This window comes from Myotis brandtii, unplaced genomic scaffold, assembly GCF_000412655.1.
Source record: "Myotis brandtii unplaced genomic scaffold, ASM41265v1 scaffold34, whole genome shotgun sequence".
Classification (NCBI taxonomy): domain Eukaryota; kingdom Metazoa; phylum Chordata; class Mammalia; order Chiroptera; family Vespertilionidae; genus Myotis; species Myotis brandtii.
This window is the reverse complement of record NW_005363098.1, coordinates 3,881,160-3,893,240: the sequence shown is the minus strand read 5'-3', so window position 1 is coordinate 3,893,240 and position 12,081 is coordinate 3,881,160. Positions and strand designations below refer to the sequence as shown.

At 40.9% G+C, this 12,081-nt stretch overlaps 1 protein-coding gene across 1 annotated transcript in view; it reads left to right on the top strand.

The window, feature by feature from the left end:
* Positions 1 to 4,289, top strand: part of TMEM154 (transmembrane protein 154) — a 37,993-nt gene extending 33,704 nt beyond the window's left edge. The window contains exon 7 of the mRNA XM_005871441.2: positions 3,464 to 4,289. Coding sequence (XP_005871503.2) covers positions 3,464 to 3,479 — 16 coding nt within the window. The 3' untranslated portion in view covers positions 3,480 to 4,289. The remainder of the gene's footprint in view (positions 1 to 3,463) is intronic.
* The last annotated feature ends 7,792 nt before the right edge of the window (positions 4,290 to 12,081 follow it).

Below are 12,081 nucleotides of genomic sequence, written 5' to 3'. Positions count from 1 at the left end.
GGGGCCAGGATTTGCAGGGAACATGCTCCAATAATTACAGCTATGTACACACAGAACCAAATAAGAATTATTAATGGAATCGAATTTAATAACAATAAAATAGCCTCAAGTATATGTAAATCTCTAATATATTATAAATGTAGTATTTTACAGCAAGTGGATAATTTAATAAATAGTTTTTGGACAACTAACATTTGGCAGGGAAACTTAAAACCCTACCTCACACTTTATTTATTTTTAATATATTTTTATTGATTTCAGAGAGGAAGGGAGAGGGAGAGAGAGATAGAAACATCAATGATGACAGAGAATCATTGATTGGCTGCCTCCTGCACGCCTCACACTGGGGATCCAGCCCGCAACCCAGCAATGTGCCCTTGACTGGAATCAAACCTGGAACCTTCAGTCTACAGGCCGACGCTCTATCCACTGAGCCAAACCAGCTAGGGCCCTACCTCACACTTTAAATAGACCCCAGATAAATTTCAATATTAAAGATAAAGAAAAAATATAGAAAAATTATAGGTAAATATTATTATAATTTTAAGGTAGAGACTAGTTTCAAAGCATGACACAAAATCAGAAACCATATCAGGAAATGATAGCCTTAACTACATTAAAAACTCAAATTTTCTGTACTTCAAAAACCACTGTATATAAAATTAGAAGGAAAATGACAAAGTGGAGAAAAGTGCTTGTTCATGATGAACAAAAATATTATTATTAATACACAAACTAATAAAAAAGAGAATTGATCCATTTTAAATATGAGCAAAGTATCAATAAGCAATTCAGAAAAAGAAATTAAATGACCAACAGCGCTTTGAAAAAAATGTTTATTCTTTCTAGAAATAAATAATAATGAAAGAAAAACTAAAGGTAAATACCGTACTATTTTCACCTATTAGATTTACCAAAACAGTAAAAATAATAAAATCCAGTATTGGAGAGGATGTGGGGGAAAGTATATTTCCCTAAAGGAAAGTGTTGAGAGAAGGTAAATCATACAGCAGGCTAGTCAAGCTTTAAAATTGCAAATATTTTAAACCAGCAATTCTTCTTCTAGATATTTATGCAAAGCTTAATAATTAGAAGTGTGCAGCAATTTTATAATAAATAAAAACTAAAAATTGGAAAAAGCCAAAATGTTTAACAATAAACTTATGGGTTAAAAAAAACATATTTGGGGGTCTAGTGATAATGGAATTCTCTGTAGCCACTAAAAAGATACTTTATATTTACTAGCAGGAAAAGATGCCTATATGTGAATCAGAGTGAGGAAAACAGATTATCACACACTATGCACAATATGATCCCATTTTTGTACAAAAAGAACATATATCATTATCACAGAAAAAAGTTTGGAAGAGTAAATAGCAAAATGTTAAGTGTAGTGAGCTTTTTAATATTTTTGTTTTGCTTATTTGTACTTTCTATTTTTTCAACTATGAATATGGATTGGTGTTATCCTATCAATTAGAAGAGTAATATGCAAATTGACCATCACTCCAACACACAAGATGGCCGCCCTCATGAGAATAATCAACATGACCTGGTATCTCCTTAGTCAAAGATGGCCAGCAGGGGAGGGAAGTTGTGGGCGATCAGGCCAGAAGAGGAGGGCAGTTGCAGGTGACCAGGCCAGCAGGGGAGGACAGTTGGGGGGGACCCAGGCCTGAAGAGGAGAGCAGTTGTGGGGGACCAGGCAGTCAAGGGAGGGCAGTTGGAGGTGACCAGGCCTGCAGGGGAGGGTAGTTGGGGGCAACCAGGCCTGCAGGGGAGGACAGTTGGGAGCGAACAGGCTGAGCTGAGGGACACCCCCACCCCTGCATGAATTTTGTGCACCAGGCCTCTATATAATTAATATCACTTCTATTATAACTGCTGGACATGGCTCAGTGTTGTGCTCATTCCTAGCCAGCTTTGTCATACACTCAGCTTAGAGCAGCAGAAATTTTAAGGTAAACAAAAGGAAAACATGCAACTGAGAGACTCATCTGTGGAGATGAACTCTGGATTTTAGAAATCTTATCTTGCTACCACCAATTTCCAAGAAATGAAACTTTTTGGTCCAGTTTAGGAGTTGCTCAGGGTAATCTAAGTGAAGTGCATTATTACATCTACTCTTCAGATTTAAAAAGATAAAAAAAACCCTGGCTGGTTTGGCTCAATGATTAGAGCCTTGGCCCTCGGACTGAAGGGTCTCGGGTTCGATTCTTGGTCAAGGGCATGTACCTTGTTGCAGGTTTAATCCCCGGTCCCTGGTCAGGGTGAGGGAGACAGCCAGTAAATGTCTCTCTCACATCGATGTTTCTCTCTCTCTCTCCTTCCTACCCCCTCCTCCCTCCCTCCCACGCTCTCTCTAAAAATCATTGGAAAAAATATCCTTGGGTGAGAATTAGGGAAAAAAGGGTCTTAATTTTCAATTAGGCTTCATTTTAAATAAGTTTTGCTACAGAAGTTGTCCTTTTGACAATGTCTGCCTTCCCCCTTCTTTCCCATTGATCATCCCTCCTTATCACAACCTCTTCCCCATCTTCATAGCACAAACACACACACAATGCTTCCCTCCTTTTTCATGGATCTACCTATCAAGTTGCTTCAGAGTCCTTTTTGGAACACCGGGTGTTTCACGGAGCAGGAGAGCACCGGAGCAGGAGTCAGAAGAACAATCTATTGCAGACTACATACGCCTATAAACTAAGGAGACACCAGGTCATGTTGATTATTCTCATTCAGGCACTTCCTTGGAGACAGAGGTCGCTTCAAGTTCAGATGTGCTAGGATTTGAGTGAAGGGACACCAAAGTGCAGAGAGATGTGGAGGAGAGGTAGAGTGGCCTGCCTTCCAGGAGACTTGAATGGTGGCTTGGTCCTACTGGGGAAAAGCCAGGTATGTGGCAGAGATAGCCACGCTAGAAACAAAGCACAAGTTAGCCAGCCAGCATGGTCATGTCCAAATACCACATCCATAATGAATGTCAACTCACACCCCAGGGTGCCTGATGATCGGATTCTAAAGGACACTGAGAGGGCACCTCCAGATCCTGTTGATATGAACAAAATGGGCTTGGGGGGTAGGGGAAATCCTGCCAGGGCCACAAACTCAGGGAAAACAACACATGGACATTTTTTTAAAAGGAAAAAAAAAAGGCAATTGGCATTTATGCATAGAGAATGGGATTAGATTTAATTAAAAGGGGAACCCCTGACTCCATCTGGTTCTCTCCACGTCAGCACTAGGGAAGGATATTAGAGCAACAGTTAGGGATTATTTCTTGGCCTTCATGAGTTTTCTTCTCGGATCAACTAAAATATCCTAATTGACTTTTGTTTTAGAAATTGTAAACTGAAGGCTGTTGGCTTGCTGACTGTTTATGCTCTCATGAGTCACCTCCATGGTGAAGTGACCAGCTCTGGGTAGCTTCTTGGAAACACACAACTGTTCTGTGTTTTTTTTGCAGTGATAATGAATCCTAAAACTGAATGGTGCTAATGTTCTCCAAGAGGAGCAGCCCGGGGGGAGCCCGCTGGGCCTGCCAACAGAGGATGAAGAGGATACAGGTTTAATTAATTTCAAATCAACATAGACACAAGAACCTTCTGCTGCTTCTCCCAACGCCCACTCTTCTGAAGGATGGCATCACCTGTACTTGGAAGAATGTGCTGTTGAGAAGTCCAAGGAAAAGGCCTGGCTGACATCCATCGCCGAGGGTGGAGGAGCCATAGGATACATTCGCCTCTAATCAAAGGGTGTTCCCTCCTCTCAGCCAACCTCTCATGGACTGCATTCACTCTGGCCATGCTCTCTGCGTCCTTGTTACCTTTCTGCCTCATTCCTCAGGGTTTAAATCAGGCAGCTGTTTTATCTGTTTCCTTCTGGGTCACACTGTTACCTAATTAGCTTTGGATAATTTCCTCTGATTAGTCAAGTGGTAGGTCAACTGCATTCAGCAGGAAGGTTTCTCAAGGCGAGTGTCTCACGCTCAGAGAAGACAGCAAACAAAGCAGGTGTTTTACTGTCTACACTATCCCAGGAGGTTGGTAAACTGGCTTCTACCTGTCAGGAGGATGCAGCGAGAGTCCACAGTCCTGAGATGTTGTTTGGTGACCTGTGGACCCACATCAGCTAGATCGCGTCACTCTTGGGAACTTCTCAGAGGCATGGGAATCTTCGATGGAAGAGCAAACGTTTTCTTTCTCAGCTAAAATCCCCTACTTTGTCCTCAAAGCTCATTTAAAAAAAATATTTTATTGATTTTTCACAGAGAGGAAGGGAGAGGGATAGAGAGCTAGAAACATTGATGAGAGAGAAACATCTATCAGCTGCCTCCTGCACACTCCCACTGGGGATGTGCCCGCAACCAAGGTACATGCCCTTGACTGGAATCGAACCTGGGATCTTTCAGTCCGCAGGGCAACGCTCTATCCACTGAGCCAAACCAGTCAGGGCCCAAAGCTCATTTTTGTTCTCACTACAGCTCCCTTGCATGTAGTATATAGGTAGGGAGAGTGGGTGGTGGGGTCATCTGCCACCTTTGTATGTCTCTGAGATCTTTAAGGTCACTTGAAACAAGCAAAACGGGAATAGCAAATATCTGTGGCCAATGTCACTTATCTCACTCGGTGTTGGGACACGCTTCATGTCCTCTCATCTCAGCTTTGCAGGAAGTCACTATCAGCCTGTCAGAGATGACATTCTGCGTGATTTCTACGTGGTATTTGTTGACATCCTCGCGCTAGAGGAAATGGCACAAAATGCAGAAGGGCCTGTTTATCACTCCCACTCATGTACTATCAATCTCCAGTTAATCCTTAATTTTCAAATTCTGACCTTTAAAGCAATCTAGCAAATGGGGAGTCCTCAGGTCATCTACGCCACCTGATATTTTATTCCAGGAAAGAAACAAAGAATAAAAGCTTTGTTTATTTTCCTGCTTCCCATATACACTAAGGGGAGATAAGGTTCACCAAACATCTACTGCTGAATCTGGGGCCTTGTGTTTGAAAGGCTGTGTTAACGCATAACAAAACCCGGACCCTCCTCCCTGTCAGAATCCCTTACCTAGTATGTGCCTCCTGAACTATGCCCTTACCTTTAAAGGCAGGCTTCCAAATCAAGGAGGTCTTGCCCCACAGTGAACAATAGAACTGTCTGGCTGTGTTTAACCACCGCTATTCTGCTATCCTGGCACTGCACAGAGCTCTGGCAAAAGATGGTCTTCGTGGTATCTAACTTCAACAGATTTATCTGTCATATTCTCTTTGGGACATCCTAATATGGCATTTTTTGTTTGTCTCCACTGCTGTTTTACATATTCATGTTCAACTTGTGGTCCACAACTTGTGATTCTCAGATAGTTATGCCAACATTGCCACTTTCTGAATCACCATTTCTGCCTATTTTGGTTATTTTCAGTCTGTTTCTCATCAATGTGTGACTCTCAGAAGAGTCTCAGTTCTTTCTCTAAGTAGCTAAGATTTTTGCTGAACACTTTGACCTGTAAATTTCACCCAACTCAATTAGATAATGGACTTTAGAAGTTTTGAGAAGTATAAGGGTCTTGGAATCTTACTTTAATGAGATTCAATGAAGCAATATTTTTATGATCTTTTAAAAATATTCTCATTCACTATTTAAAATAACTTCAAATTCTAGAAGAAGCCAACTTCAGCAACATGCCATTGAGTTTATATCTGAAAAATGTACTAACCTCTATAATTGCACAGTGTATATGTTTAAAAATATAGTTAATTCTGGCAAGATATATGAAATTAGTATGGGTCAAACAGTCAAGGGTCAGTTCCAGCATCCTGTGTCTTTTTTTATTACCATCCAATTAATAGGTATCATAGGTTTATGTCAAGAAATGTCAAGAAATTTTAAACCCAAATTTAATTTTATATTTCAGATTATTGTTTGTGAAAATCTCATTAATTTGCCCCCAATTGGGTAGCCAATCAGAACAAAATCTGACTAGAATATTTTAGAGATATATATTTTATTGCATTTTTGTACATTTTAAGCACACTAGGTTAATAACATTGCCTCGTTGAACTCCTAAGGAAACTTGTTAGGTTTTGTTTGTTTGTTTGTTTTAGGAAACTTGTTGTGTTGTGGATATTTTTCCATTGATTTTTAGAGTGAGTGGAAGAGAGAGGGAAAGACAGAGAAACATCGATGTGAGAGAAACACATCGATTGGTTGCCTCCTGCATGAACCCCGACCAGTGCCCGCAACTGAGATACATGCCCTTGACCAGAATCAAACCTGGGACCCTTCGGTCCCAGGCTGAAGCTCCATCCACTGAGCAAAACTGGCCAGGGCAGGAAACTTGTTTTAATGAGTATGTAAAAGTGTCTACCTTAACCCAGTGATGTGACTTCTCTAAGAAGGTCATTGTCATTCCAAACACGAGCACACAGCATTGGATCAACCTTGACATCCATGGAGTGACAGATACTTCCACTGACACCCTCACAGCTCTAGCAATGGAAACGGGTGCTTTAAAAAATACTTCTACCTACTCATTTATTTTGGTTGTTTAAACTATCAGTTTGCACCAGCTCAGAAAGAAGGCCTTTTGTTGAGTAAACATAAAATGGAAACTGTGGTTTCAACTTCTGTCAGGATTAGTACAAATTCTGAATATAGTGGAGTGACAAGACATGGTTTTACACTGGGAAGACACTGCTAAAATTCTCAGTGTGGGTAAAAGATTGAATTAAAAAAAATTTTAAATTACACATGGCACTTTTTCACATTCAGAAGACACTCTGGGTGAATTCTGGGGTTTCCATTTAGCATCTATTGTAGACAGTCCAGAGTAGCTTCACTCATAGATTACATTATTTGGATCTTACAATAACCAGAAGAGTCACTGTATATTAGTGAGCAATGGAATTAGTCAAATTGGTTATTAATAGTGTCATAACCAAATGACCTATTATTGTTATTATTATTATTTTGAGAAGTTCTTTGACTTTGCCTTTGTCTTATCTAGCACCAAAATTTTATTTTCCTCTTAGTCCTTTCGAAGGTGGTTATTTGTAGATACCTGGTGGCTTTTTTTGTTTCGTTTGTCTTTTGCCCTGTTACCTTTTATAAATAATATGTTCATGAGATAGCAATCCATACAATTATATAAAATAAAACTTTTTTTTTTACCAACTCCATAGATGCTTTCAGCTCTTTTTGAAATGATATTTTAAGAAGTTACATTCCTAAACCAACATGCTTATTGTAACATCAATACTTTAATTTCAGTTCTGTACAAGATTATAAATATGATGTTGAACTATTTGAGACAACCCACAGTGGATGGGTTCTTTTTACAATTGAACTTCAGGTTCAGGGGGACCCGTGAATCACACGCTGAGCTCACACCACATTATCATCATTGGCCTTTGGTGCTTTATAAGTAAGTAACTGGACATTTTACAAAAAGCATATTCCTCACATTTTTCACTTCTTTGGTCAGCATGAATGGACTAAATGAATGATATATGGATACTACAAACAGCAAGCAATCAATGAGAGTAATCATGTATTACTCTGACTTAGGTGAAACCCCTGAAATTATAACTAACATCAGGAACATGGGGAACTCTGTAAGTTTAATAAATGCCAGCTTTCAGAAAGAGCAGGGATTGTGGTTATTCAACAAGTTCAAAACTAATCTGGTAGATCAGTAATAATTTAGTATGTGTGCATCCTGCTTTTAAAGTTTAGCATGAGCCTGGCTGGTGTGGCTCAGTGGTTGAGCATCAATATATGGAACAGGAGGTCACGGTTCAATTCCAGGTCAGGACACATGCCCGGGTTGCAGGCTCAGAAGGTAGCCAATGATTCTCTCTCATCATTGATGTTTCTATCTCTCTCTCCCTCTCTGAAATCAATAAAAATAAAGATAAATAAAGTTCAGTGAGAATAATGTAAAAAACAAACTCCACTATATTAGACTTCCTCATTTTACAAGCATGTAAGGTATTTCCTCAGGAGATCAGTAAGATCATCAGATGTTGTGTTTATCACTTGGCTTTTGTCCCAGCAACATAAAAATTCTACTTTGCAAGCCTCATCTAAGAAATGGTCCCATTGCTACTGATTAGAACTGATTTGCAAAACTATCAAAGTTTAAAGACTGATTGAGGCTCGAGGCTTTTTCCTCCAAACTTGCATGCTGAGAATAATATATATATAACAATATTTTTCCTCTATGACTTAGGGCTTTATTAATGTCAGGTATTCATATATATATTTATGTATAAATTATTTAATTCTCAGCTGCATGGTTTTTAATAAAAATAAATAAGTGCATACATGTTTGTATGCTAAATTACTCATTTGGTAGAGATAGACTGAAAACTGTTTCTAAATTTAATCTTCTATAATAATAAAAGCATAATATGCTAATTAGACCGGACAGCCGACGACCTTTCAGACATCATTCTGGACATACTTCCGGATGAAGCCGCCATGGCAGAGGCTGAGGTAGAGGCAGTTAGGGGCAATCAGGCAGGCAGGAAGAGTGGTTAGGGATTATCATGCAGGCAGGTGAACAGTTAGGGACAATCAGGCAGGCAGGCGAGTGGTTTTTTTCCATCTTTCTCTCTCTTTCTCGTTCTCTGCACCCTCTCACAATCTGGGACCACTGGCTCCTAACAGCTTGCCAGCCTGCCTGATCACCCATAACCACTCCGCCATATTATGCTTTTATTATTATAGATTAAATAATAATAATATTATCACAGCATGCAGATAATATGAAGATTTCCTTGACCAAGGATGCATTCTTGCAGGTCATAAAAGCTAGTCAGCACATTGACAAAGAATGGGTAAGAAATATTGCTCCTCATGGCTCCAACTAAAGAAAAACCTGGCTAATTGTGGCATTAATATGCCTCTGGGTCTGCTGCAGTGTGTATTTTCTTTCCTGTTTTAACTGGAACAAGTAAGTGACCAATGTGGTAGGTCAGATCAGCCTGGAGATCATAGCAGACAGTCCCACAGAGTTAGGGAAATGATGCAAAGAGAGACCAATAATCTTGACCAGCATTTATTATGTATACCCATTAAGAATTAAGTTCAGCCTCTAATACTAGGAACACAAAATAAAATTGTTTTCAATGAGGCTGGCTTTTTCTCACACATGAGAGTACAGAGGTAAGCTGGTATGGCAAATCCATGGTCATCTGGGACCTGGGCTCCTGCTAACTCTCCCCCACCTCCATTAGTGCAGAGCTGCCTTCTTCAGGGTAGCCACATGATCCAAGATGATTGCTCTAGCTTCGTAAGAAGGATAATATTTGTAAGAGCCTCCCAACTAGGTCAGCCATCCATACAATAAAACAACTCAGCCCATTCATTGGCCAACCTATCTACAAGGCAGCAGAGAACTGTGGTTTCCATGGTTGGCACATCATCACACCCAACAACAAAGGTTCTGTTTCTCAAAGCAGTGAAAGAGTATTGGGTACCCGATGAGATAGCAATTCTGGCCATAAGGTGTCAAGCACTTAAAATATGTCATCTCATTTTAATCTCCAGAATATACTTTGAAGGCAAGTTTAGGGAACTTGTAAACTTGTCTCATGTCTCCCCAAGGCTCTTACATCGCTATGATACACTGCCTCCCCAGTGATAAGCAATAGGAAAATATTTAAGAAGGTGTCTGTCATTGCCAAGGAGGCCTGAAAGTGGGCACGGCCTAAGATAAGTAGCAGAAGCTGTAGGGTGGCAGTGATAACATGACCCCAGGGCCAGTGAAAATGATATATCATGTTGAAAAAAAGCCAGGGTTTGAATAGGGGTGGTAAGGAAAGACCTAGTTTTGGGATGTAGGTGCTGGTAAAAGGTTTGGTCACTGAGCAAAAAAAAATAAAATTCCCATTTACTGGAGCTAAAGTCAACAGGATAGTAGTTGTACTCTTTAAAGTTGCAATCGAGAGGCATGCCCAGATACTCTCAAGAACAGGTGTTTAATGCTAGAATTTGAAAGGATGTAAAGTAGCCTGAAATATCACCTCTTTCATAGCCATAGTCATGCTGCCTTTCAGAATAGCCAAGCCTAGCATGTAGGTAGGACTTGTGTGGAAGAGGAAAAGCAGCATGGTTTAGGATTCAGTCTGAGTTCAAGAGCCCACCTCTGGATGCATTCATACTTTCCCCAAGAAAACTGGATTGGATTGGTGTTTTAGCCATCTATTGCTACCCAACAAACCACCTCAAAACTGAGTAGCTTGATGCAGCAACAGTCATATATGAGTCTGCGGTGTGGATGGGGTTTAGTGGGGGCTGGGGGATTTTGACTTTCAGATGATTCACTCACATGGCTGGCAAGTTGGTGCTGGCTAATGGTTTAGAGCCCAGCAGGTCTGTGGGCCAGGGACCTTGGTTCCTATTACACAGGACTTCTTGGGCTTCTGTACAACATGGTAGCTAGGTTCCAAAAACAAGTGTCCCAAGAGAACCAAGTGGAAGTGCGTGGCATTTTTATAAGCTAGACTCAGAAGTCATACTCTGTTGTTTAAAACAGTCACAAATCTCAATGGGGAGAAGACACAAAACCCACCATTCAATGGGAGGGATGTCAAGGTCACATTGTGAGAAGAGCAAGTGGATAGGAGATATGTTATAAGCATCTTTGGAAAATATAATCTGATAAAATTAGTGTGAGCCCATACAATATGGAGGGAATATATTAGGCAATCTCACATCAAGTGTCCTTAGCAATATTTGAGCTCCTTTGAGTCCAGTGCCTGTGTGGCTATCTTGAGCCTGGACATACATCTCTGGTCCAATGATTTTTGGTAGGTGGAAGAATTGGTTTCACCTACTACATGAGGCAGATTCATGGCACAGAACAGGTGTGGGTGGGTCAGACACATATACATTTACTAGAGGCTTGGTGCACGGAATTTGTGCATGGCAGGGGGGTCCCCTCAGCCCAGCCTGTACCCTCTCCAATCTGGGACCCCTCAGGGGATGACAGACTGCCGGTTTAGGCCCAATTCCAGGGACATCCCTCTCACAATCTGGGACTGCTGGCTCCTAACTGATCACCTCCTGATCACCCTCAAGTGCGCCCCCCCACCAGCCTGGTTGCCCCCAGTTGCGCCCCCCCCTGCTGGCCTGGTCACCTCATGCAGCCTGCTGTTCATTCATTTGGTCGTCCCTCACTAATCCCCCCTGCAGGCCTGGTCACCCCATGCAGCCTGCTGTTCCGTTGTCCATCCGTTTGTTTCAGTCGTGATGGCCCCTGGCTTTTTATATATTAGGATGGATACTCAGTACATAAGGTTATAATGGGACCTTATGCTCACACTCAGGTAGTGTGTGAACACCTTGAGAACAGAGACTTAGCATCTCTGTATCCTGAACAGTGTTTGGCACTAGTAGATGCTCAGTAATCATAGAAAAACCAATCACCTGCTGAGTTAAGAGTCCCTGCATCACTCTTACTCAAGTATCTAATTAGTCTTCATTGTCAGTGAGAGCAGGACACAAATAGAGAATTGTTCATTTTCCATCACCATTTTCTCCCCAAGTTTCCCGATTTAATTATGTTTTTCTCACCTTACAACTAACGGATTCTGATATCATTTTTTTTATCCTTGTTTGAAATTGTCCTATTGTATGTGCATTCTATTTTTAGCCACCTTAAATTAATCTGGAAGGACACAGAGAACAATCATAATTGAACTAACAAGCAAGTAGAGGTGGAGGAGATAAAGTGGTTCTGATTGGAGGGTGAAGGAACACCTGGGAAGGAGCCCAGCAGATCATTAAAACCCTCTCAGCAACTCTTTCTTCCTCAGCTCTGGGCTTCTCTTCTCTGTTCTTTGGAGGGTCATGGAGAAAAGAAATACAAGCTTTATCAATAAAAAGTATAAATAATCTGTTCTGGGTGATGATACAAGCACAAGATACAAAATATTTCTTCTCTGGGAAGGAAATTTCTCCATCTTGTTACAAGTGGTGCTGCTGACTTCCTACCTCATGTGGCTGTGCCTCTCTGTTCATATCCCACCCCGTGCCCTCCCAGATGGGCCTCCATCCTCCCTCTTTGCTCATATTGCA